We start from the raw sequence: 25,418 nt of genomic DNA on the forward strand, positions 1-25,418 counted from the left end.
TAATGAACTCAATCTCCTCTCCCTCAATTGACATATGAAGTAAAGCTAACTGACGCGAGGAATGTAAAGATTGCCCCTAAAGTGAGTGTTCCGACTTTGTGCAGAAATAGTAGTCCTGTTCAGAGTAGACCACAGGAAGCAACCTTAGAATTGGCATCAGGTAAGGTATACTGTTACATTGGTAAAATATGGCATGGATTTTTTTGCCTTTTATATTATAATCTTGCTGAGTATTACATGCATCATGGAGCATATAACATATGACTGAGGTGCTCAGACAGATATGGAAATTTCACCACGCTGGCTCTTGGAATCCAACCTTGTGGCTCACTGCCACTATCATACCTTCTAGTGCTCATGACTAATTGGAGACAGTTTAGTCCAGTTTCACTGGGGTCTGACAGAAGTGTGTATTTTGAGTCCATGTGTGAGTAACTGACCGGCTGTAAGTTCCTCACGGCAACTGAACTTGGCCTCAAGAGCGGGATGTAGAGAGCTGTGTACCAGCACCGTCAACGTCAGCCCTATTGTGTGCAAGTTTTCAGTAGCCGCTTCCTTCAGCCAGTCTACTAATTCCTACTCACATCATTTGTAGAAGACAGCACATGATAAACAATAATTTTGATAAAATACCAATGTTTGTGTGTGCGTTGATTTTAGGGGTTCGGGGAGAGCCCCTTTATTTACACCAATACGTGCAACAGATCCTCTCACTGGTATGCCAGGTTCTAAGCATCCCTCGACTCCGGTAAGAACAACTCTGAGTACTGAGTAGGGAGTGGGAAATACCTGTCCTTTCCCTTTCTCCACCAAGTCTCCAACTTATTTTAAGGCATATGGAAAAATACCAGGTGAGACGTCCAAAACAACGATGGGGTGCTCACGACATGTGGAGTGGGAGGAGCGCAGTTTCACAGAGATCAGTCAATAGAAAAATCCAGCACCCAATTCACAAAGCTTTTCTATGAACAGTTGTGCCTTATGCCTGTCTTAGATAGGTTACATCTGAATATCCAGGTCTGATTCACAAAGGATTTAATATGAATAGTTTCCAGCAGTGAGACCTGTTTACTCATAGAATGCATGCATAATCAATCCTTGGTCCCTGAAATTCATGCAAGCCTGGAGTGAGACCCACCGACGCATAGGTAAAGCTTTGTGAATCAGGTGGTCGTCAGGGTGACTAGAGCAGAGTGGGAGGAGGAGAGAGTCAGGGCTTAGGATGAGCCTGGGACTTGTTGAGTGACACAAACACAGCGGTGAGGTGGGGGAGATAAAGGTTACAGGTGGCAGTGGGAGAAAGCAAGTTTCATACTCACGTGTACAACGGCTGCAGCTGTAAGTGCGAAGTCTTCTGAGGCGCCTGGTACCCATAGGAATCAAATCCTCCAATGAAGTCAACTGTGACAAGAAAGACAGGCATTACCAGAGGTCACAGCAGACAGATGTTCACCTGTCTAGCACAAAAATCCAAGGAAACAGAGCTGCCACATGTTGGTGAGGTCGCCGCTAGGCACAGCTATTGACAAGTTGGCCAAGGGAGTGATCTATGGGTAGGTTGGAGGAGGCATCTGAAACCACTAGTGACTTAGCGACAGAGGTTCATTGACACTCCCCACTCAGAAGCAAAAACCAATTGCAACATCTCACTTTTTCCCTATGAAGGAGTCTTCCCTGACCCAGCCTCTGCGATCAGCAGAAGCCTCTTGATGACTCTATAATTTCCTTCACTGGAGTGTTTTTTATTTTATTTATATAGCTCAGGATTAAGGACTCTATATATTATACATGCAAACTGCACTGCTGCAAGACTAGATGGGCCCACACCAGCACACCAGCTCCTTACATCCCCGGTTAGACATGAAGGGCACCTTAGTAACGAAGGACAGAAGTACATAGATGGAATCAGCGACAGCCGTGAAAAGAGTCCTCGTGCTCTCTTCTCGCTGCGCAGAATGGGGCTTATGGTTTTGCGCGGAAGAGATAGGGATGGAAATTACTCCATCATTGTCTATAGAGTGATCCTTATGACTTGTTCACATGGCGTACAATCTCCATTGAGGTATGTAATTTAGGAGAGCTCGAGCTACCAATCAGACGGCTCTTTAAGGCAGCTATTTCACGACTGACACTGCCAGCCTGATATTATGCAGTCAAGGGCTCTCTTTTTGTACTGCAACACTTTCTTGGCTCTGTCAGATCTTGATTCGGACATTAACCAAAGGAAACATAGTACTATTGATTTAAACGTTATTATCAATAGCAATCAGAGCAATAACAACCACAAAATACTAAAAGAAAAAAGAAAAGAGTGCACACAATATAGAAAAAATATTAGTGATAATACTTATATTATACAACAAGATCATACAACTACTAATAGTGCTAAATATAACATTATTATTGCTAGTATTACTGTAATTATTATTAGTTGTAATAGTAACAGTAGTAGTATAACTGCTACTACTAACAATATAGCAAGATCATAAAACGACTATCAATAGTGCTAACAATAGTACAATTAAAATTTTTGTTATTAGTATTATTTGTAGTAGTAGTAGTAGCAGCAGAAGAGGTGGTAGTTTTAGTAGTAGTCATAATACTAACAGTAGTAGTAAGTAGTAGTCATAGGAGCTGTTGTAGTAATAGCAGTCATAGTAATAGTAGTAGAGCCAACACAAGGAGATGATGGACGGAGAGTTGAAACTTTTCAGACACTCCCCCCAGTCACAGATCTGGGTTGAATCCATCATCGTACTTTAGCTCACTTCGCCATCCCAGTTCAGACACAGGTATATGCAAATCAGTCTTGACCCTATGGGAACAGTCCAGCCGAACTGCCAAGCCATGTCTTTCCTGGACCGGAAACAAGCATCCTGGGGCCGATTTCGGGCAAACAGCCTTCATCAGACAGGCTAGCTTGAATCTAGTGGCAACGTGTAAAGTGAGCAAAGGACCCACGACTGGGCATACCCTGCCAACTGAGGGTGAACAAAGCAAACACATGGAGATGATGGACGGAGCGCTGAAACTTTTCAGACACTCACCAACAGTAATAGATCTTCGTTGAATCCATCATCGTTCTTTAGCTCACTTCGCCACCCCAGTTCAGACACAGCAATATGCAAATCAGTCTTGACCCTGTGCCTCATGGGAACAGTCCAGCCCGAACTGCTGAGCCATTTCTTCCCTTAAGAAGCACAGGGTCAAGACTGATTAGCATATAGCTGTGTCTGAACTGGGGTGGCGAAGTGAGCTAAAGAACCTCCAGTTCCACATTCCTATCTTTCCACTCGAACCCAGCCACTTTTCCGAAGCCTTTGACTGTGGGGGCCTCAACCCCCCATGCTGATGACCATTTTCAAAGGTGGTGAGGCTGTCCTTACCTAATCTCCATTTCCCCCTTAATGGGACAGCCACTGCTACCTGCGCCTGGATAATATCCCTCGAAGCCGCAGCAGAGCCATTGAATGTGGCATTCTCACCTGGTACTTCGTGTCAAATAGCTGGAAGGTCACTTCTCAGGTAGCTTCTAATGTCTGACACACCAGTGTCCAATCCTAGAACACGTCCATACTGTGTGATAACAGCCACCATTGCTCCCTGAGCAGGAGCGGCAGAGCTCGCCTGTGTTCTACATTCTATGGTGGGCTTCCATTGGCATCAGGTTCAGCCTTCTACTGATAGCACATCCCTACGGGCAAGAAGGGCTTCCCTACACCAGTCACCAATTACTTTCGATACACGTGCCTCCAACAGGAGGCATTCGGTTTTTCCACGAGCTGTGGGATGGATTGAATTTGTAAGAAAAACCTTCGCCAACTTCAGCATCTTGGCGCTGGGGGGTAGCCCAGATTAGAGGCAGCAATGTGCAATTAACAAAACAGAAAAGCCTTGAAGGCCCTCCTACAGGATAAGTGGCATATAGTGGACTTGGTCCTCAAAGGAAGGTCCTTCTAAAGCTAGGCTCCAGGCAAGGAAAGGGACCAACCACCCGTCCTAGCTCTCTCAACACGAGGGATGGAAAATAGTAACCGAGAGTTAGGCCAAAGAATTCTCACAGGATTAAATAGCTTGCAGAGATTTATCAGTGCGATAAAAAACTCCACAACACACAGTGCTTTAAAAACCACCCTGTGTTTCAAGGGAAGCCAGTGTAACGAGATTAGAGTCTGAGTGAAGCAGCAAAATCTTTGCAAAATCCTTGTAGAGTGTTGAAATAGACTGATGCTGTATAACAATATACCTTTTTTTGCACAGATTCTTTCACAACTTATCTATAAGAGCTTGTCTCAAAGTAAGGAAATTTCACATTCCTGTCTTGCCAGGGAAACTTCCTGCAACATGTCTATAAGGGTCTTTGCGACCTCTCCATTTGTTATATGTTTGGTACAAGGAGTTCTACCTCATCCCACAGAGCCTGTAAGCACGCAGACCTCAGGCACTGTACTGTACAGAAATGGAGGAATACAAAGTGTCCTAATTTCTGAGTTTGAATGAAAAAATCACCCCTCTGCTGCATAAAATATGTCCTACCTCCCTCTAATGGCAAAAAAACCCAAGATCTATTGATAGGCACTGTCCCGTCTGTTGTACAGCAATGCATGTTGTACCAACAGTGTCCAGTGTCTAGGGCTGCAATGTGCTCTATAGTGTCCAGGACTAAATGACACCCCACACAGTTCTTTAAGTGGTTGATGGGGGGCACCTCACAGCTGTACTAGATGCTGTTGTGTCTTCAGGGTGGTGGAGAGTTGTAACGGTCCCACTGCTCAATTTCCCTTTTAATAGTCCTTCCAGTGCGAAAGCAGCTATCCTGTAGTGTCCTGTAGGTAATGACCGAGCCTAATCTGCCTGGATTATTTCACAATGCCACTGATTGCAGGCCCTGGGAACAATGGCTTGGGTACTTACAGCTGTCTTCTTCCTCCATGAAGACTTTGCTGACGTAACAGGCATAGACGAACCCGAAAAGCTATGGGTAGAGAAGAAAAGAGAAAGAGAGAGGATAATTACAATTCATTGATTAAACACAAACAGTAGTTTGGCCAGGAGCAGTTATAGCTCATGATGGACCACACAAGCAGATGCACTCAGTAACGCCTGCCAGACTTGTACTCGCTTCACCAGTCATGCTTTTTTATGGACATTTGCCAAAGGATTTGGCATACGCTTTTTAGAAGCATCAGGGGGCGCTACTTTTAACCCCTTGGGCGCGGGCGCGATTCTGCGCCTGTGTGGCCGTTTTAATGAGTGGGCGGGTTCATGACGGCCCCCAACCGTCATCCGCACACGCCCACCGTGATGCATGACGGACGAGGGCCGTCATCAGCATGGAAGGGGAAGCAAACTTTATTAATAACCGTAGTTCTAACAGCACTCTTTGTGAACCTTCTGGTTCTAGAAATATTTGTCATAGCACTAGTGTGTGTAACAATCTTCTCTAACACTCTTAGTGCTCCATTCATTGTTCGCCATAACCCCAAAATCTACGAGCACTCTTTAATAACAGACCTAGGTATAAGAGTGCTCTCCACTAATGCCCTATTGCCCTTAGCACTCTTAGTTATTATCTCTAGTTCAATGAGGCCCGTTAAGTAAGTCACATAGATCTTTGCTCCCACTTTACTTGAACCTTTCGATCTGAAATCACTCTTTGGACCCTTAGGTCTAAGAACACAGTTCATCTACCCTTAGATTACTCTTAAATACGACCCTTAAATCTTTAATTATTCATCCCTAGAACCCTTAGAATCTGAGGTCACTTTTCAGAACATCATGTGATCTATAAACTCTTTTCACTTGGGCTCGGATATCTGAAATTAACTTGGCATTGGGCCTGTAAATCTGAACACTCTTCATTCAGACCATTAGGTCTGGAATCACTCTTAACTCAAACCCTTAGTTTCTAGATTACCTGCCACTTAGACCCTTAGATCAGGCATTACTCATCACTAAGACCTGTTGATTTAAGATACTTATTCAGTTTTGCCCTTGGAACTAGCTCTCTTCTTTTGGAACCTTAGACCGGATATCACTTACACCCTAGGTCTGAGATTACTCTTCATTCCGAATATTAGGACTGATATCCCTCTTCTTTTGGACCTAAGATCTCGTCCCGCTTACTCCCTTAGACCACTCTTCATTCTAACCCTTGTATCTGAGATCACTCTTCATTAGCGGTGTGAGTCCTGAAAGCACTCTTCATTCTGACTCTTTGACTTGAGATCACTCTTCAATAGGGCCCTTAAATGCAGAATCCCTCTTTATTGAGGCCATTCAATCTGCGCACACTCTTCACTAGGGCCACTAGCTCAGGGAAAACCATTGCATCAGAAAAAGTTTGTATCTTCCATGGTATTAATATGTGGATTCCATTCCCATGTTCAACTTTCCTTTGACTCCTATGGTCCAGAATGGGGATCACAAGATGACATGCATTAATTATTAACACCTTCTATAAGATAATCTCCTGTAATAGATTGTAAATATGGGAAGATTTCCTAAAGACCTTGATATTTTATTTGTTTACTAGATGTATGAGCTTTGTGTCTTTCCTATTTGACCTCCTAGTCACCTTCACTCTCACTAGCCTCTCCCTGCCTAAAACAAACCTTTATACAGGTAATAAGTTTGCTTTTATGAAAATGTAGCTATGTAACAAGTTATCATTATTTATATAAATAAATATAAAGATTCATATTTCAAACGTATATTTTAAAATTTCAGCATGACTACATAATAATGAAACCCCAAAGAGACTTATTTAACTTACGGCCAGGAAGATCTGGAACGCGCTGCTGACCACCTCAATGTACTGGTAGTCCAGCAAGCAGCCAGTAACAGTAATGACGTGGTGGTCCTCAGGGGCCAGGTCAGAGTTCACTACTGGGGTCACCAGGCAGCCAGGCCCGTTTTCCATCCACCAAGAGCGGTGCAACGAGGTGTTGAATGTCATGATAAAGTCCCGATCCTGTAGAGATGGAGTACATAAAAGAGATTCATGGTGAGAAGAGCACTATATCACCGCGTCCGCTGCACACAAATGTGGTACACTTATAGACAATGCAACCGTGGGACTCATATGCTACAGGGTTGTATATCAGAATATCATACACAGAAAGATCATCTAACAGAAATATACTGTCCTAAATATTGTTTACAAAAACTGTAAATGTGCTATCATTAATTCTAGGGAGTGATTCTTTTGTGAAAGACACTAATTTATTCCAGATAATATTTTGGCAACAATATTCTAGTTCTACACCACCACTGGGGCAGTGCAACCCCCAAGGATCAACCATGTTAAGCAACACAACGGTCTATTTACCTTTCATGTCACAGCTGCAGAAATGCTTAATAACAGGTTACTCATAGTTAAGGATGAGCCTTAAATTAAATTTGGACTAATTGCAATTAATCTGTATGCACATTTCACTCAACTGAGTTGTAATATTGGGTAATTTAGAACTCTTGGCTTGTTGTTCAAATAAAGCAAGCAGGTAGAGAATATATGTATACTGTTTGAAGTGAGGTCTGATTGTCTGAGTGCGCAGAGGAAATACCTAACTCTTCCTCCCACCCCTGGGGGAGGATCTAATACGCCACCTACAGAAAACACAGTGCCATCGTCATCAATTATACCAGTACAGGTACTCAGCACTCTCGCCTACATATTCTCTTGGTTAACATAATCAATTGGTCAAGGTAAGCAATACCTTACCAAAGGCATATGCCATCAGATGTGTCGTTGGACCAGAAGTGTTACAGATGTCTTCTAGGATGCCTGAAAATTGATCTTGTGCAACCTAAAAAACCCATACTACCACCTTGTCACATGCAATGTTTGATATTTGTATGCTATCTTGTTCAGGTTTAGAAATGGTTGTCTCTCAGGTCATTTTTGCATCACTATATTCTATAACTAGATCCCCTTAAGTGATCTATAGTATCCACATATAACAGACAGCCTTATTCGCCTCTATACCTATATACCTTTTCTCTCTCTACTGTGATTTATCCTCTTCGAACTGTTTAGATGGTCACAGGTGTTCTAAAGGTATATAGTCATTCAGGATTCAACTCTGTTTTCCAAAAAATCAACCTTATCTATGTAAGGAGCTTTTGTGCCCAGTTGGTCTGATATAATTATGTATATAAGTAGCAGGCTGAAAGGGATGTTGTTGACTAGGTGGTAGTTTGATGTGTCTGCAGTCAGGAGGTATCTATACGTTTATGAAACTGGCATATATTTGCCATTAGGAGACGTGTTTTAAAATCCTAAGTGGTGACAGCACTGTACTGCTGAAAGGTATTGGAATGATAGAGGGACTCTTGAAAACTTTGAAGCTCCAAGATTTTCAGACACCCGGATGTAAATAGCAGAGTGGCTAACTGATAAAAGCAAGCATATGCAAATCAGTCAATTACATTGTAATATTCTCCAATATTACATTGGAATTCTAACAAGAAAATACTATGAGCAAAATATCACAATTATGTCCAAAGGAACGATGAGCAGAGAATGTGAACAGAATTCTTTCTTGAAAGAATGAGCAGTGATTAAACAGTGATATGGCTTAAATTTCCCCTTCTGCAGGAGTTTATATTTGGATTAAGTTGGCTCAAAATTAACTTAGTTTTTGTGCAGTGGAATGTGTATAGCAGGTTGGTAATTACTCAAAGTGAAATTTTTATAAACATATTGACGTCAATACTATGTTGTCCCTAAAACAAAGGGAGTAAACATTTGCCCTTATTGGGAATGCGTGTATGAAAAAACAAGGGACACCCTACTCACACGGAAACAGAGTACTTTACAGTTTAACAGAAAACAACGGTTCTTGTGGACAACCAGTCAAAGATACTTAATACATATTTGCACAATCACAATAATTGAAGGCAAGGAGATGTCGGAAAGAGAAAAGGCATATAGCACGAATTTGGTAAGAAAATACGTTGCTTTATATAATGTAAACACATTATTTTACATCCAGGGCACAGTATCTCAAGTGATTATGAAACCTATAATAACTTGGGACAATATGTATTAAGTATCTTTGACTGTTTTCTGTTAAACTTATTGGGAATGCAGCATATTTTGATGAGTTTTTCTAAAGCAATATTAGTACTTATGGGTCTGATAAGCAACACTTTTTAGGGTCACAAACAGTCGTTTTGTATCACCATAACAACATGTTTTAGTTTGTACATCCCCCTTTTAACTCATTGCGTGCATCGGACACAGCCCCCGGATGTCTGACGTCACAGTGGGCATGTGCGGAGGACGGCTGGAGGCAATCCGAAACACGCCCACTCATTAAATCCCCAGCACCGCAGCAGAATTTGTGCCGCGGTCAAGGGGTTAAGGAGTCAGCAAAATATTACAGATTCTTAAAATGGCTTTGCGACTCCATAAGGACTAGCTATTTCGAAGGGGTGTGTTATAGACATTAATTCGAAACAGTGATTCTTTTGGAAATGTAGCCATCTTTTGCAACCGAAATCTGGCCACAAATCATTGAAAATGTATCAACTACCGAACTGAAGCGGTAAGCCACTCCCCTCATTGGGACTCCTCTCCTCTATGAGAATTAAAAAAAGGTTTGTTAGGGAGTAAGCAAGTGTCCAGAGGACCACTGCGTTTTCTTAGACAACGCTTTTAATAAAAGTAAAGTTGTTTTTTTTTTTTAACACAGCTTTGTTTTCTTTAAGGAAAACAGGCTGCAAAAAGTTAACTTTACTTAAATGTGATCACAGACAAGATTGTTTGTTGACCCAAGCAGGTCACCATTTCTGTAAGAGCACCCCATTGTACCAAGTTGCAAGTTGTGACCTACTGGATTAGTATTCATGATGTAGGTTAGATTGCGATCCACTTCGAAGGGCAATTTTGTGTATCGACCTATTAGTACATGGGTTTCTTCTCAAGATTCCAAGCTGGTCGGAAAAATACTGATTACAAATTGCAACCAGTATTTCGTACGTCAAGCCACATATTTCTTCTCTCTTTATGAACAAGTATACTGTTCAATATATGTTTTATATTAAAATATCCTACGATGCTTGTTTCCGGTCCAGGGAGGATCTGGCTTGGCAGTTCGGGCTGGACTGTTCCCATGATGCACAGGGTCAAGACTGATTTGCATATGGCCCGGTCAAAACTGGGGTGGCGTAGTGGGCAAAAGAACGATGGATTTAGGGGTGGGAGGGTAAGGGAGCGCTATCATAATCGCTGTTTGAAGCAACTGTTTCTGTCTTTTTTCATATAACTGTATGGTGTATTATTCTAATTATCAGCTGATTTTCTGTATGTGACATTTATACACCATTGAGGAAATTAATTTTAAAAAGTTAAAAAAGAAAACAATCAACAATGGACTCTGGAAATGAGTTCAGTGTAGATCCTTTGTATGTAAAGGCATATCATGTGGATATTAAAAAAAATTAACAATTTAACATGGGCCCTGCCCTCCATGACCTATGTTGGACAACTAACATCTATGTTCGACTGACATTGAAATGACACTATTGGTCTTTCAAAACTCTAGCCACAAACCAAGGGTATCAATGGAGATTCAGGAAGTTTGGAGCAAAGTCAGATTTTGGGGATACTACTAAAAGGATCTTCCTACACTTAATCTCAATAGGACTAAGTAACATAGTGGCTCAATGACATAATTTTCTACTGAAACGCTTGCAATGATCCAGCACTCGTGGACCTGCGTTGGAAACCCTTGCTATAAATTATAGGCTAGCAAATATTTGGAATTAAAAAATCCAAGGGAAGCTTCATAAGTAGGGGTTGAATCCACATATTTTGCAAATAATCTGGTGAACAGGCATGACACAGTAGATTTTAAGGAATCAGCACTGATGATTTAAAGTCAAAATTGTCAGTATTTTGAGAGGACAAGGAATTTATTTTTAATCATGTGAGGTTGAAGATCTTGTGACTTTATTGACTATATGTCCTTCTCCTCGGGTTCAATCAGAATGATGCTGACATTGCTATGTGTGAGACAGAAGAGATAGCTATATTTAATCCCAATCTTTATTTTGGATGGAGAGAGAACAGACCACTATCCCTGTGAAAATATTTCAACATTTGTTTTTTTAAAGCAGATTGAGCTTCTTAAAGGAAACTGGGCTGGTTTAAAAAAAAAGTGTTTAATTTTGTACAACTTTAGTGAGAATTGGCAGTGGTTCCCTGGACCACTGCCTACTTCTCTAGAAGCTACAACCATGATTCACACAGGGGTAGGGGACCAAACAGGACACCTACCCCTTTGAAAATCAGTTAAGTGCTCAACCTGGGAGTTGGTAACGGTATACACCTGTTACAACGCATTTGTTACAACGCAATACTGTTACAACGCAACTTTTACAACGCATACCATTACAACGCATTGCGCTGGGGGGCGCTCTAGGATAGGGAATAAGTATAATTTACTATCCAACACCTTCCCTAGGGTCCACGGGGACTGGAGTTAGAATAGTAGATTATACTTACCACTATCCAGCACCCCAAAGCGCTATGCGTTGTAATGGTATGCGTTGTAATGGTCGCGTTGTAACAGTAGGTAGTTGTAATGGTATGCGTTGTAACATGGTACATCCGTTGGTAACTGGTCAATGGTTTGTAAAGCATTGCTACATTGCTTAGTGATTTGCAATTTGAAAGGAAGGATCCAGCCATGCACCATTCAAGTTACGAGGTAAGGCAGCGCACAAGAGGAGCAGCTGCGGTGCCCTCCCTCACCCAGATTGGTGATATCTGCCCCGTTGAAGACTGGAAGGCCAAGCGGCAGTACTCACTGGGAAGAGACGGGAGAACCCTGGGCTGCAGCTATGACAAGGTCGGCCTGCAAGGTCCAGGTACACAACAGAAACGAGGTGTGGGGAGTGGCCGGCACAACCCACAGTAAAAAAGGGGAGGCTGGATTGAGCTGCATATTTACAACAAGGGGTGGTGAGGGACAGAGTCTCTGAATTAAACAGAATACTCCCACCCAGTCAAGAGATCAGGGCTAGATCCAACACCGTTTTTTAGCTCACTGCACCATCCCAGTTTCAGAACCTGGCTGTATGCAAATTAGTCTGTTCCTGTCCCAGTGCATGATGGGAACAGGGCAAACCAAACTACAAAAGCCAATTCTTACACTGGGAAGGAAACAAGCTACCGGGGACCGGTTTCTGGCATTTCAGCCTCTTCGGCCCGGCTTGCTTGAATCCTGATGGTGCAATGAGCAAGGGACTCACATCTGAGTATACCCTTCCACGCTTAGGGTGGACAAAAATATTTACAACAAGGGGTGGTGAGGGACAGAGTCTCTGAATTAAACAGAATACTCTCACCCAGTCAAGAGATCAGGGCTAGATCCAACACCGTTTTTTAGCTCACTGCACCATCCCAGTTTCAGAACCTGGCTGTATGCAAATTAGTCTGTTCCTGTCCCAGTGCATGATGGGAACAGGGCAAACCAAACTACAAAAGCCAATTCTTACACTGGGAAGGAAACAAGCTACCGGGGACCGGTTTCTGGCATTTCAGCCTCTTCGGCCCGGCTTGCTTGAATCCTGATGGTGCAATGAGCAAGGGACTCACATCTGAGTATACCCTTCCACGCTTAGGGTGGACAAAAATATTTACAACAAGGGGTGGTGAGGGACAGAGTCTCTGAATTAAACAGAATACTCTCACCCAGTCAAGAGATCAGGGCTAGATCCAACACCGTTTTTTAGCTCACTGCACCATCCCAGTTTCAGAACCTGGCTGTATGCAAATTAGTCTGTTCCTGTCCCAGTGCATGATGGGAACAGGGCAAACCAAACTACAAAAGCCAATTCTTACACTGGGAAGGAAACAAGCTACCGGGGACCGGTTTCTGGCATTTCAGCCTCTTCGGCCCGGCTTTCTTGAATCCTGATGGTGCAATGAGCAAGGGACTCACATCTGAGTATACCCTTCCACGCTTAGGGTGGACAAAAATATTTACAACAAGGGGTGGTGAGGGACAGAGTCTCTGAATTAAACAGAATACTCTCACCCAGTCAAGAGATCAGGGCTAGATCCAACACCGTTTTTTAGCTCACTGCACCATCCCAGTTTCAGAACCTGGCTGTATGCAAATTAGTCTGTTCCTGTCCCAGTGCATGATGGGAACAGGGCAAACCAAACTACAAAAGCCAATTCTTACACTGGGAAGGAAACAAGCTACCGGGGACCGGTTTCTGGCATTTCAGCCTCTTCGGCCCGGCTTGCTTGAATCCTGATGGTGCAATGAGCAAGGGACTCACATCTGAGTATACCCTTCCACGCTTAGGGTGGACAAAAATATTTACAACAAGGGGTGGTGAGGGACAGAGTCTCTGAATTAAACAGAATACTCTCACCCAGTCAAGAGATCAAGCCCTGATCTTTGGACTGGGTAAGAGTGGTCTGCTCAATTCAGACACTCTGTTCATCACCACCCCCTTTTGTAAATCGATTTTGGCCACTATAGGTGTGGCAGGGTATACTCAGACATGAGTCCCTTTCTCACTGCTCCATCAGGATTCAAGCAAGCCGGGCCGAAGAGGCTGAAATGCCAGAAACCGGTCCCCGGTAGCTTGTCTCCTTTCTGGTAAAGAATTGGCTTGGTAGTTTAGTCTGCCCTGTTCCCATGATGCACTGGGCCAGGGACAGACTGATTTGCATATAGCCAGGTTCTGAGCTGGGATGGGGCAGTGAGATAAATAACGGTGATGGATCAAGCCCTGATCTTTGGACTGGGTAAGAGTGGTCTGCTCAATTCAGACACTCTGTTCATCACCACCCCCTTTTGTAAATCGATTTTGGCCACTATAGGTGTGGCAGGGTATACTCAGACATGAGTCCCTTTCTCACTGCTCCATCAGGATTCAAGCAAGCCGGGCCGAAGAGGCTGAAATGCCAGAAACCGGTCCCCGGTAGCTTGTCTCCTTTCTGGTAAAGAATTGGCTTGGTAGTTTAGTCTGCCCTGTTCCCATGATGCACTGGGCCAGGGACAGACTGATTTGCATATAGCCAGGTTCTGAGCTGGGATGGGGCAGTGAGATAAATAACGGTGATGGATCAAGCCCTGATCTTTGGACTGGGTAAGAGTGGTCTGCTCAATTCAGACACTCTGTTCATCACCACCCCCTTTTGTAAATGGATTGAGCTGCGGCTGGGGTGGGAGGGCAAAGCTTGACTGTCACAGTGATGGAGTTTGCCGCAGGGCCCCCTGCAGAGAATGGACGGCTCGCCCGAAGTAAAGAGCAGCCTGGCGGCTGGAATGCCAATAAGGCCCTGCTGGTGGCGAGAAAGGGTGAGGGCGGAGGTCTTGGGTGGTGCGAGGTGGAGGCAACTGCTCTGCCGGTGCTGCCTGGTTGTTAGTCCCTCCAACTGACATGTATAGAGATGCTTTGAAGTAGCCAGCAAGAAATATTTAAAGCATGGGCCCGGGACAAGAGAAGGGGGTCAGTGTCAGGATAAAAACACAGATTAATAGAACTGATCCGAATACTGCATAAGTCAAACAGCTGCTTGGGGAGTGTTTCAAAGATTCATAAAGATGGCAGCAAGTGCAGCACCCCAGGACACATCACATTCTGGAAACACAGAGTCGTTCTACACAGTCAAACTAATACAGCTGATTTTGAAGGGCAAATGTCAAATGGGCAAATAGAGAAAACATTTATGGTGTTGCAATCACGGTAGTGCTATTGCGACAAGACATGGAAAAGATGTGAGACTGAGTCAAAGAAATGAGCACTAGGGCTGATGATACAGCTGATACCTTGAGATCCCACTCCTGTCAACTGGCGGATCAGGAGAGATTATTACAATCACAGAAGGAAAAGCTGGCAGATCTGAAAGACAGGTCTAGACATAATAATGTTCATGTATTAGGCCTGCCGGAGGGGACCGAGACAACCCTGATGAAACAATTCCCAGAGGCTCTGTTACCAGCCATCTTGATGCAGATGGAGGGATCGGAAGAAATACAAATTGATAGGGCCCACAGGACACCAGGCAATAAGCCACAACCAGGAGCGGCACCTAGGATGAAAATGGGGAGCGTTACAAGGGAAAAAATAAGAATCCTGGCAGGGGCCCATCAGCAAGGATCAGTCAAATACAATAGAAAGAAGATTTAATTTTACCCTACCATGATATTGCGGCCCATAAGAGGATAAAAATGTTTGTCGAGGTAAAACAAGAAACTCAGGGAACAAAATTTAGCTTAAGCACTACTGCACCCGGCATGATTGAGGGTGAAGAGGACGTAGAGTCACATAGTAACTTACAGTCTCTGTGCGCACTGGATAGAGACAAGAATGTGCTTTGTTATGGACAGGAGCAGGCCCATGACACACTCCAATGAGCTGGGGGCGGTTTTCAGTAGGACTGAAAATATGTTGTGTAGAGGAACTTTTGTGAGGTCTATATGTGCACACTTTACTTAACGCACTTCTTAGCGTAAAGGAGCTAGTATTTGAGGAGATGGAGGCGAATCACAATTGGGAGCCGATAGAGCTGCACACTATTGGAGACTTGCTATGTTAGGTTTGGTTGGGGGAGGGTAATAGTACACAGTGTAACACTTGTGGAGGTCAGGTTGGGGTTGGCCTCACGAGAGGGCTGTGGGGATAGGGACAGAAGGACAAACACAATAAACACACAAAGAGGTCACAGGAAACTAAAGGGGCCTGAGACATGGACATACACAATACTCTCAGGCAAGAGTGATGACTTTATCTGGGAACATTAAGGAATCTCATCAAATGTTAGAGAATATGGTTATATATTTGGGGTGGAACATTGTGGTATGCTTGCTTCAAGTCCTCTCCACGGTGGGTGATGCTTTGGGTGGAGTCTGGTGTCCCCTTTTAAGAAGAGACAGCTTTCTGAGACATTAATGGCAGGTACGTGGGAATCGCTGGGGAAATATGAGGAAACCCCTTAGTATTTTTGAACACATACACACATAACATTGATACCTTCGATTTCTTTGAGAAGAAAGTATGACTGTTGACACTATACTTTAATATAATATGGATTGGGGATTTTAATTGCATTCTGGATAGAAACCTCGAAAGCTCAAGGGCCACAATCAGACTGCTAGGCAGATCCTATGGGGCACTACTTGACAGTAGGGATACATTGATTCCTTTAGAGCTTTGGAGTACCGAACATGGACACCTACAAGGGTACTCTTTCAACTTCGACCACACACAACATTTTCTAGGATTGACTGTGCACTCACACACCTGGAGTAGATTGCAGACTTTGAGAAAACTCAGTATCCAGACCGCACACTATCGGATCGTGCACCGCTTACTATGGAGATATTGGAACGCGAGTATGTGGATCTGACTCAGCAGTGGCGTTTACAACCCTGGACATTACACAAATAAGCTTTCAAGAAAGACACAATAGAGGCAATACTTTGTCATAAAAACAGGATTGGAGGATTTGGCGGGAAAGGTGTGTGGAGCATTCAAGATAAAGTTAAGGGGAAAATGCACAAGCACAACTTATGGTGTCAGCAAATCTAAGGGGCACCCAATAGCCAGACTGGAAAGATGTACAGCAGAAATAGATAGACAATCACTGCACACATCAGAAGCCTGGGCATCAGACAACAGTTAGTGGAAGAACTGGTACAAACAAGAGAGAGCCTGGGAATGAATGAATGAAGGATATATACAGAATTACAGCATGAGCAGGGGGATAAAGCTTTGCGCCTACTGAAATGGTTGGGAAACGGGGGTAAAAGGTAGTAATGCAGTGGTAGCTATTAAAACCACCAAAGGGGACAAACACACTGCACAAGACAATATTATCCAGTGATTTGAGGAATTTTACACCACATTATACTCAAACCAGGTATCAGCAGAGGAGGCTGGGATCGCAACTCTTTTAGATGAGGCAGGACTACCTAGGGTAGCTGCAAAGATCCATTAGACATTTAATAACCCAATAGAGGAAGCATATATTAAATGGGAGATAAAACATGTGAGTACTGGGAAACAATGGGTTGCCAGTTAAATTCTACCAGACATATGGAGATCTGTAAATGCCCCACTGCTGGCCATGTAAAGGGAGGAAATGGAGAGGGGCACCCTTTCAGAATAACTCCGCAAAGCGCAAATAGTGGGACTGCCCAAACTGGGGAAGAATCCCTTGGAGTGTGAATCATACAGACCACTGTCCATGATTAACGTAGATGCTAAGATATTGAGGAAGATCCTGGCTGGGTGATTAGTGAAGGCAGCTGAGATTATTATACACATGGATCAAGCCGGATTTGTGAAGTGACACATAACATCTACGAATGTCCGTAAAGCATTCTTTTTTATAGAACAGACATCCAAAACAGATGAACAATGTGCAATGGCAAGCCTGGACTCTCATATGGATTTTGACACTGTGGGCTGGTTATTCATGAAACACACATTGTTGAGATATGATCTAGGTCAAGATTTCCTAAAATGGGTGGATCTCCTCTATACTGATAGTTAAACATGGGTGAAGGTAGGTAACATGAGCAGTACAAAGAGGGACAAGACCCTATCTCCACTGATCTTTGCATTAGTAGTTGAACGATTGGTACAAGTGATAAGGTCCAGATATGGGGGTGATGTTGTACTGTTGGGTGATGAGCCAGAAATCATATCCCTATACATGCTGGTGATTAGGAACCCAACTACTTAGGAATTGTGTCTAGCAAGATATATGACACTATTCAGTATATTGGGCGCTACTCTGGCTTTAGGCTGAATGTGAATACGTCAGTTTTATATCCATAAATGCAGAATACCCAAATAGAGAGGAGCCTCCCAATATACAGATGTAGTTGACCCCAGTTAAATACTTGAGTATACCTGAGTGCTAAACCTGCATAGGTTTATGAATGCAATGTGGGCACTGTGATGACTGGCCTGGAGTGTAGTGTGTATAGATGATTGAAGTTGCTGATATCACTAAGAGGGCCTTTTGTCCTAAGCAAGATAATTGTGCTCCCTAGCGCCCTCTATATCCTACACCCAATGTATATGTTCACAGACTCAACAGTCTGTTGAGGTTATTATATTGTGAATGGGTAAGTAAGGGTAAAACTCCTGTAGGATGCAGGTGGCACGCAGGCCCCGAATTTCAGAATGTACTACCAAGTAGCCCAGTTACAATATGTAGTCCCTGGGTTCGATGAGGAGGAATGGACCCTGTTGTCCAAATCATTCAGCGACTGGTACGGCCGGTTTAACTGCTAACACTTTCCCATAAGAAAACATCTGGATTACCAATTCACATTCCAACATTTTTAGAGGTATGGGACAACTCTTCCAGGGAAGGAGTGAGTTACTTTATGTGCAAAAATTGATCCCCTGGCATACAGGATTTTGCCCCAATTTACCAAAGTTTCTCAGAAACATGAATGGGGAGTGTACACTTCAATGTCTTGGAGCTCTATATGAGAATGACAGGTTAATCGGTTATGCAGCCTACTGCGTTAGATGGGGCGTTGATAATAGATACCTCCTTTCACATGCCGGGTTGGCGGGAGCAATCTGGAAAGCCTGAATGGGATTTTCCCAAGCACCCGATACACATCTACTGAATCAGAAGTTACCTGATATGCACTACTTATCCCACAGAAAGAGAGAAGAATGATTCTATTAACATCCCATTGGGAAACAGATATGAGGAGGAACTAGGAGACCGAAAGTGGGGAGATATCATAAGGAATTGCAAGAAATTCACTTGCAATGCCACACTGAAACATATTCATTATAAATGTATAGACAGTGTATATGTGACGCCATACTTATTGCACAGAATGGACCAGAACACATCGGATAACAGCCCCAAATGTAGGGGTGCAGTGGGCACCTATAAAATTTGTGGTGGGGCTGCCAAGGGATGCAGAACTTTTGGGGAGAGGTGACAGCAGCATTGAATGCATCAAATGGAATTCCGCTGCATCCAACATCACAATTATACTTATTGGGCCGCAATCCTGGCACTAAGCAACCAAGAGTAATGATCTAAGTAGTTGAGCTGGGACTGGCAGCAGCTAAGAAGTGGATGTGGATTACCAGTCAGCTACTGACCAAAGGGCAGTGGACCAAGGACTCTGCCCGATGGGTGCAGGCAGAATGTGGAGTGAAGCAGAAATTAATGTACAGTGAACTAGGAGATAGTCACTAGCACACCTATTCTCAATAGTTCTCAAACTAATAGTTTAGTGAAACATGTATTACTCTGTCTTTTGCGTGCTACTCGATGTCTAAATTGAGAAATGTGGGTACAAGACAAACTGTCTAGACCGGACCGAGAGCACAGCTATAGTGGATCTTATACAAACTGATTACACAAATTATTGTGAAAAGATTCAACTTTTTAAATGTAAAGAAACACAAATACAGGTGATCATTAGTTTCTCAATGAAATTATAATTCTAATCCTCATTAATGGATATTTCTCCATATGTTACACATTTTCGCTGTATTGATCAAATCATTACTTCATGACTTTCATCATACATAAATCGATTATTCATGAGATACAAAAGATGTAACATCAACTTTGTTAACATAAACATATGAATCACCAATCGTCGGCATTCATGTGTTTATGTTAACAAAGTTGATGTTACATCTTATGTACATCTTATGTATCTCATGAATAATCGAGTTATGTATGATGAAAGTAATGAAGTAATGATTTGATCCAATACAGCGAAAATGTGTAACATATGGAAAAATATCCATTAATGAGGATTGGAATATTAATTTCATTGAGAAACTAATGATCACCTGTATTTGTGTTTCTTTACATTTAAGAAGTTGAACCTATTCACAATAATTTGTGTAATCAGTTTGTATAAGATCTACTATAGCTGTGCTCTCGGTCCGGTCTAGACAGTTTGTCTTGTACCCACATTTCTCAATTTAGAAATAAATGTATACCAGGAACAGACCGGGTGGGAGCCATGGAATGGAATATGGAAGAAACAGAATTACAACATGGGGGGTGAGGATACCGCCCAAGAGGAGGATCTACAAAATGACACAGAGAGGAAGGATTGAGAAGTGGAGGGAGATATAGATGTGAATTGTGACTGTTCAATGGCACATTTACTAAGACAATGATGTACTGTGAAACACCTGTGATCCCATGTCATGCATATGTAAATTGCTGTGAGTTCTTCCGTGGAGGGAGGAGGATTTGCAGGGGGAATTTATGCAACTGTGATTGTTATCTGGAAATCAATAAAGACATTTAAAAAAAATCATCCAGTTAACAGAGTACCATGAATCTAACTTATTTCTTCATGAAGCCCAATCAGGTTTTAGACATTAACACAACACTGACTCAGCCCTTCTAGCTGTACATAGCAACTTTATCCTTGACAATGGCGGAGCTCCTGCTTTGGTATATTAGACGTGCTGGCAGCCTTCAACACTGTATCTCATGCAGCTCTGCTACAACCATTCGCTAACGTGGGTGTCTGCGGCCACGCCTTCAATTAGCTTTATTCTTTTCCTTCCTGTTCTTCTCATTCAGACTCTTTACCTACTTTCTCTTCTCCTCCAAAACCACAGAGGTCCATTGTCTCCCGGTTCACAAAAGAATCCACTGTAAAGCCCTTCTGATCGCCTATAAGGACAGACGTAAATTGGATCCCGCCTCCTGTGCAATTTGATTCAGCCACACTCTGCTTTGCGCCCTTTACACTTTTTATCGGCTTACTCTGTATCTATTTCATGCTTTGCACAAGCTATACATAGAGGGCTTTTGTTCAGGGCCCTTGTCGCCAAGTTCTGGAATACATTTCTGCACCCTGACCTCTTTCTAGATCCCTCAGAAACCTACTCCCCAAAATATCTCAAAACTTTGGGTTGCCTACTCAGACTAACTGGCACTTCTATTCCTTCGACTGTTCTGTTCTCTTCGTCCTCTAGCGCACTGTTTGGACAGCTTTCTGTGCTTTACAAATCTTTTATTTATTTACTCATTCATTCATACATACATATTACCAGAGTAAGCTTTCCTCGCATACTCTGACAGAAAAAGCCAGGCAGGGGAAGGGGAGGAGTTAGGGGGTGGGTATATAGGCGCAGGGGAGGAAGGGAACTTCCGTTTCCTGCGCCTGGCACCATCGGGAGGGAGAAAAGAAAGGCCTCCCACCCATCCGGCAATTGGAGGTGTGGTTTTGGGTCGGTCTGTAGCGTTGCCAGTTTAGGCCAGAGCTGCTTTAGGCGGTACTTTGAAGAAACAGGGGGGTCAAGAGCAGACACACCCATCCCTTGGGGGGGGAGTTCGAATGGCGGATAGAGGCATGACCGGAAGGACGCAAGGAGCGGGCTGGATGACAAGTGATTGAGGGTCAGGAATAAAGTATGGTATGGAGCTTCTAGGGGTTTGTGATGAGGTGAGACGAGTGAAACGGATGAGAGGGGAGTGTGAGTGGGGGTTTGATGTTATTAACTGTTTTACGTTTATTGTTATGTACAGATTACACAGCCTGGTCTAATAAAATGGCCTTTTACGCTGACACTGCGTGGTCTGTTTATTGCGCGATGAACCGCACAGAAAGCAGCAGTATTCGCATCGCGCACTGAAACACACACACACAGAGTACAGAACAAGTAATATCCGTGCAAGGTACAATCACATGTAGAAACAGCAAAAAGCACATTTAGCAATTGTTTATGCAAAGTGGCAAGCCAACTTGCTGTGCTGCGTGAAAGGGCAGGAATGAGCTATATTTAACATCATATGGTGCATTCTTGTCCTTGCCATGCACCGGTGCACCCTTGGCTGTTAAGCCCCAACACAAAGCACCCCTGCATCATGGTGCAAGGGTGCCTACATTGTAAACAGGATTGTTTTTAAACAATGCTCTGAGGCATTTGCCTCTTTCAATGTGTGCTGCACACATAAATAATTATTTGTAAAGTACGACCTACTCACCCTTACGGGTCTCAAGGCGCTGGGGGCCTTCGTGGAAATTCTTCGAGCCATTGCCCAGAGTCACATGGTGCTGAGCTGAGCTGCCGCCGGGGATCGACCTGTGAACCCTGTGCTCCGAAGTCAGTAGCCCTCGCTTCTGCACCACACCTCTCCACCAAGCATTTGCAATGCAATGGGTCTTGCAATTGCAAGATTTTGAGCTATTGACATTGTAAATGACCATGCCTTTTATTTATGTGTTTAAAACACCTGCAATAATTAAAGGCATTGTCATTTACAATACCAATAGGTCAAAGTTTCTAAAATGCTAGACCTATTGCATTGCAAATGCTGGTTGTTCTTGTTTTTGTTCATTTTATGCAAAAGAGTAACTTGTCTAAAGTGTTGTGGTGCTATATGCAATATGCTTTAAATTATATCAAAACGATCGTAAGGTGGTAATATTGTTTTTTAAGGGCATATATGATGTGTATTTGCTTTGTAGATATTGTACCTGTGATGTATATATTGTATATTGTATTATATGTAGAGATGAATGCAAATTAGGGTATTTCATTGTTGTAGTCTTTTGTTGATATCTTTTTTTGTGCTCCACCTTGTCTTTAGATATGTATATATGTGATTGTGATCTGTAAATTCATTTTTCTAAAAATTATTTTGAAACATCAGGGTTATTAGTTTATCCCTGCATGTAAATAAATATTGAATCGATCCCTCTGTACTTTTTTCTTATTTATACACATCTTTTGATGTAATGTGCTCATGTATATGAGGGTAATTTGGGCATAACCCCCTATTTTTTCCTGGTTTTTGTACATAAACAGATTATTTTAATAAAGACTGCAGGAAAGGGGTTTCAGAGTTTTCACAGAAGATGTTTTAAAGGAAATTGGAAATAGCGTGGTCACACCCGAGGCACACTAGTGAAGGTTACTAAATGACTAACATTCAGGTCGAGTTTGCGCTATAAAAAACTGCAAACAAAAACAAGCATTGGCATAGCCAATAGGTCTCGTCTTTGGGACCTTATAAGTGTTTAGTTATCAAGCACAATACCCTTGGTGCACCATCATCAACTGTTGCACTTATAGGGCCCCAAAGGCGAGACCTATTGGCTATGCCAATTCTTGTTTTTTTGTCTGTGATGATTGTGGCATCAGCAACTGCTTGAAGAGTACCGGATTCCACATAACGCAGTCGACTGAACCCAGACTGGCAGTCCTTTAGGAGATTGTTCTTGTTGATCTGATACTCAAACTGGTTGGAGACTGCTTTTTCAATGGCCTTATCCATTAGTGGTAGGAGGGTGATGCAATGAAAGTTGCGACGGTTGTCTGGGTCCAAAGGCGGGTGGATCTGTGTTGTCTTTATGGCTTCTGGGAATGTTTCCAAAATGACGGAGAAATTGACAGTGTTGAGGGAGTGGTGATTGGATATCCTCTTCATATGAGATGGCCGTCAATGAATTCAGGAAGTTGGTAAGTTTGGTGTGTGACACAAGACTTATGGCTGCCCACCTGGTGGGTGGAGCGAAGGAGGTGGATGTTGATGCGGTTTTCAATGTGAAATCTGATTTTGTTAATCCTGTTGATGAAGAAGCGATTGACACAGCTGTGCTTGTCGATGGACTGGGTGATGAGATACTGTTCTCAGGGTCAGTTTTCGCTCAAGAATTTCATAAATCAATCAATCTCAGTACTGTGGGCTGTGACACATACAGCACTACTTTGAAATCCTGACATACAACATGGGATCCTGAAATATAGACTGCTGCGGGGTTGTGGAACATACAAAACGAAGGGTCCACATAATATCTTGACCCAAAGAGCAATAGGGGACTGTGTATGGTCGTGAGACAGCACTCTGGGGTTCTGTATGATCCAAACCCCACACTATGGGGTTGTGTGTGGTCCAGGAACAAGGAAGACTGATTCTAGCAGAGCATGGAAGAGAGCATGCAGGACGGCAAGGCAGTGTGTCCCTGAACCAACACGGAAGAGATACCATTAGAGGGAGCCCTCAGGAAGCACAAGAGTCCTAGCAGAGGAAGGGAAACAGCCTGAAAGGAGCCGGTCACTGTCTGGCCTCCAGCATGAATGCCCAGAACAATAATAGCAGTGCCGCAGGAACATTAAGTAACGACCAGGCACGGAGACAGGGGTAGGCACAGAGAGCGGGAGAGACAGATAAGAACAGAAACAGACAGGCCCAGACAAACACAGATCTGCAGGTGCAGAGCCGTATACGAGCAGACAGACATTTCAGACCCAAGTGCAAACAAACATACGTTACATTTTTTACAAAAAGAGACAGCCTGGGGACGAGACACATCGCAACCTAGAGACAGGAACACAAAACAAGCGCGGACACACGGCCGCGAAAGGAATGTGAGGTATGCAGCTGTCTTGCGCCCGGCTGCGCTGCTGCTTGCTCACGAGCTCCCCAGGCCAGGGGAGAGAGAAGGCTGGACATGCACCCTCCTTTGGCCAATTGCATGCTGTCTTTCTTAGAAAGACGCCTCACGCAAAGGCCAATAGCGTGAAAAAACACACGCACTGGCGTGTGGTCGGAGTTTGAAGTCCTTACTAGAAGCCTCGCAGTGCAGCGCATCCGCGCTGGTTCAGGCGAGACCTAAAAAGGAATAAACAAGGAGAAATAACGTTATTTCTTCTTGTTACGCCTCACCTGGAGAGGCGTAGCATTTTGACGCATTCCCAGGTCTAACAGTAATGGTAAATTTAGGAATACACCAATATCCAGGGGTGGACAAGTGGGAACACCCACGCTCCACCAACGGAACATCTCCCTGGGGCAGATTAATGCTAGACAGCAATCTGCCCTGCATTGCGTTACTCTGAATTTATCAAGCCATGCAGGCCCCCCCACAAGGTGGCCTTGCGTGCTTGATAAATCTGACTTTGTTGTTGTGTTGTCCGTGCACCCCCTTGCATGGCGCAATCGACTGGCAACAACAATGATAAATCTGCCCTTCTATAACCAGCACAGGTGACAGCAGTGCAAATTACCCTTGGGCAAAGAACAATTACAGTTGTAGAGCAATGTCACACACACTTTACATGCATCATTACATACATAACCTGCCCTGATGGTCTCCTCAAATTACCTCATGAGCATCCATCACTCTCTTGGAGATCTTTTGTTCATAATTTCTCTCCTCAAGAGAAAGTTTTGAATCTGTTATTGAATAGTGTTATGTTTCAGAGTGTATTACTTTGAACTTTTCCAATATATTTTGTTTGGAAACGTTGTTACTTGTAAAGTACTTTGCTATCCTCGTGGGATATGTTTGCGCTTATAAAAAACTACAACTAAATAAATACATTACTAAATAAAGTGTGAAGTGATTTTGAAATGGTGAGTGGTCTGGGGAAAAAAAACACATTACAATTAGTTGATTCATATGTATATTTTT

The 25,418-nt window shown here is 43.2% G+C and overlaps 1 protein-coding gene across 2 annotated transcripts in view; it reads right to left on the minus strand.

The window, feature by feature from the left end:
* The window catches only part of NKAIN1 (sodium/potassium transporting ATPase interacting 1), a 495,005-nt gene that overhangs the window by 72,375 nt on the left and 397,212 nt on the right, over positions 1-25,418 (minus strand). For both annotated transcript variants that reach the window (XM_086956847.1, XM_086956849.1), the window contains exons 4-6: positions 6,776-6,973; positions 4,915-4,975; positions 1,320-1,401 (exon numbers count right to left, since the gene is read on the minus strand). In XM_086956847.1, the coding sequence (XP_086812973.1) occupies positions 1,320-1,401; positions 4,915-4,975; positions 6,776-6,973 (341 nt within the window). The remainder of the gene's footprint in view (positions 1-1,319; positions 1,402-4,914; positions 4,976-6,775; positions 6,974-25,418) is intronic.

This window comes from Lissotriton vulgaris, chromosome 2_1, assembly GCF_964263255.1.
Source record: "Lissotriton vulgaris chromosome 2_1, aLisVul1.2, whole genome shotgun sequence".
Taxonomy (NCBI): domain Eukaryota; kingdom Metazoa; phylum Chordata; class Amphibia; order Caudata; family Salamandridae; genus Lissotriton; species Lissotriton vulgaris.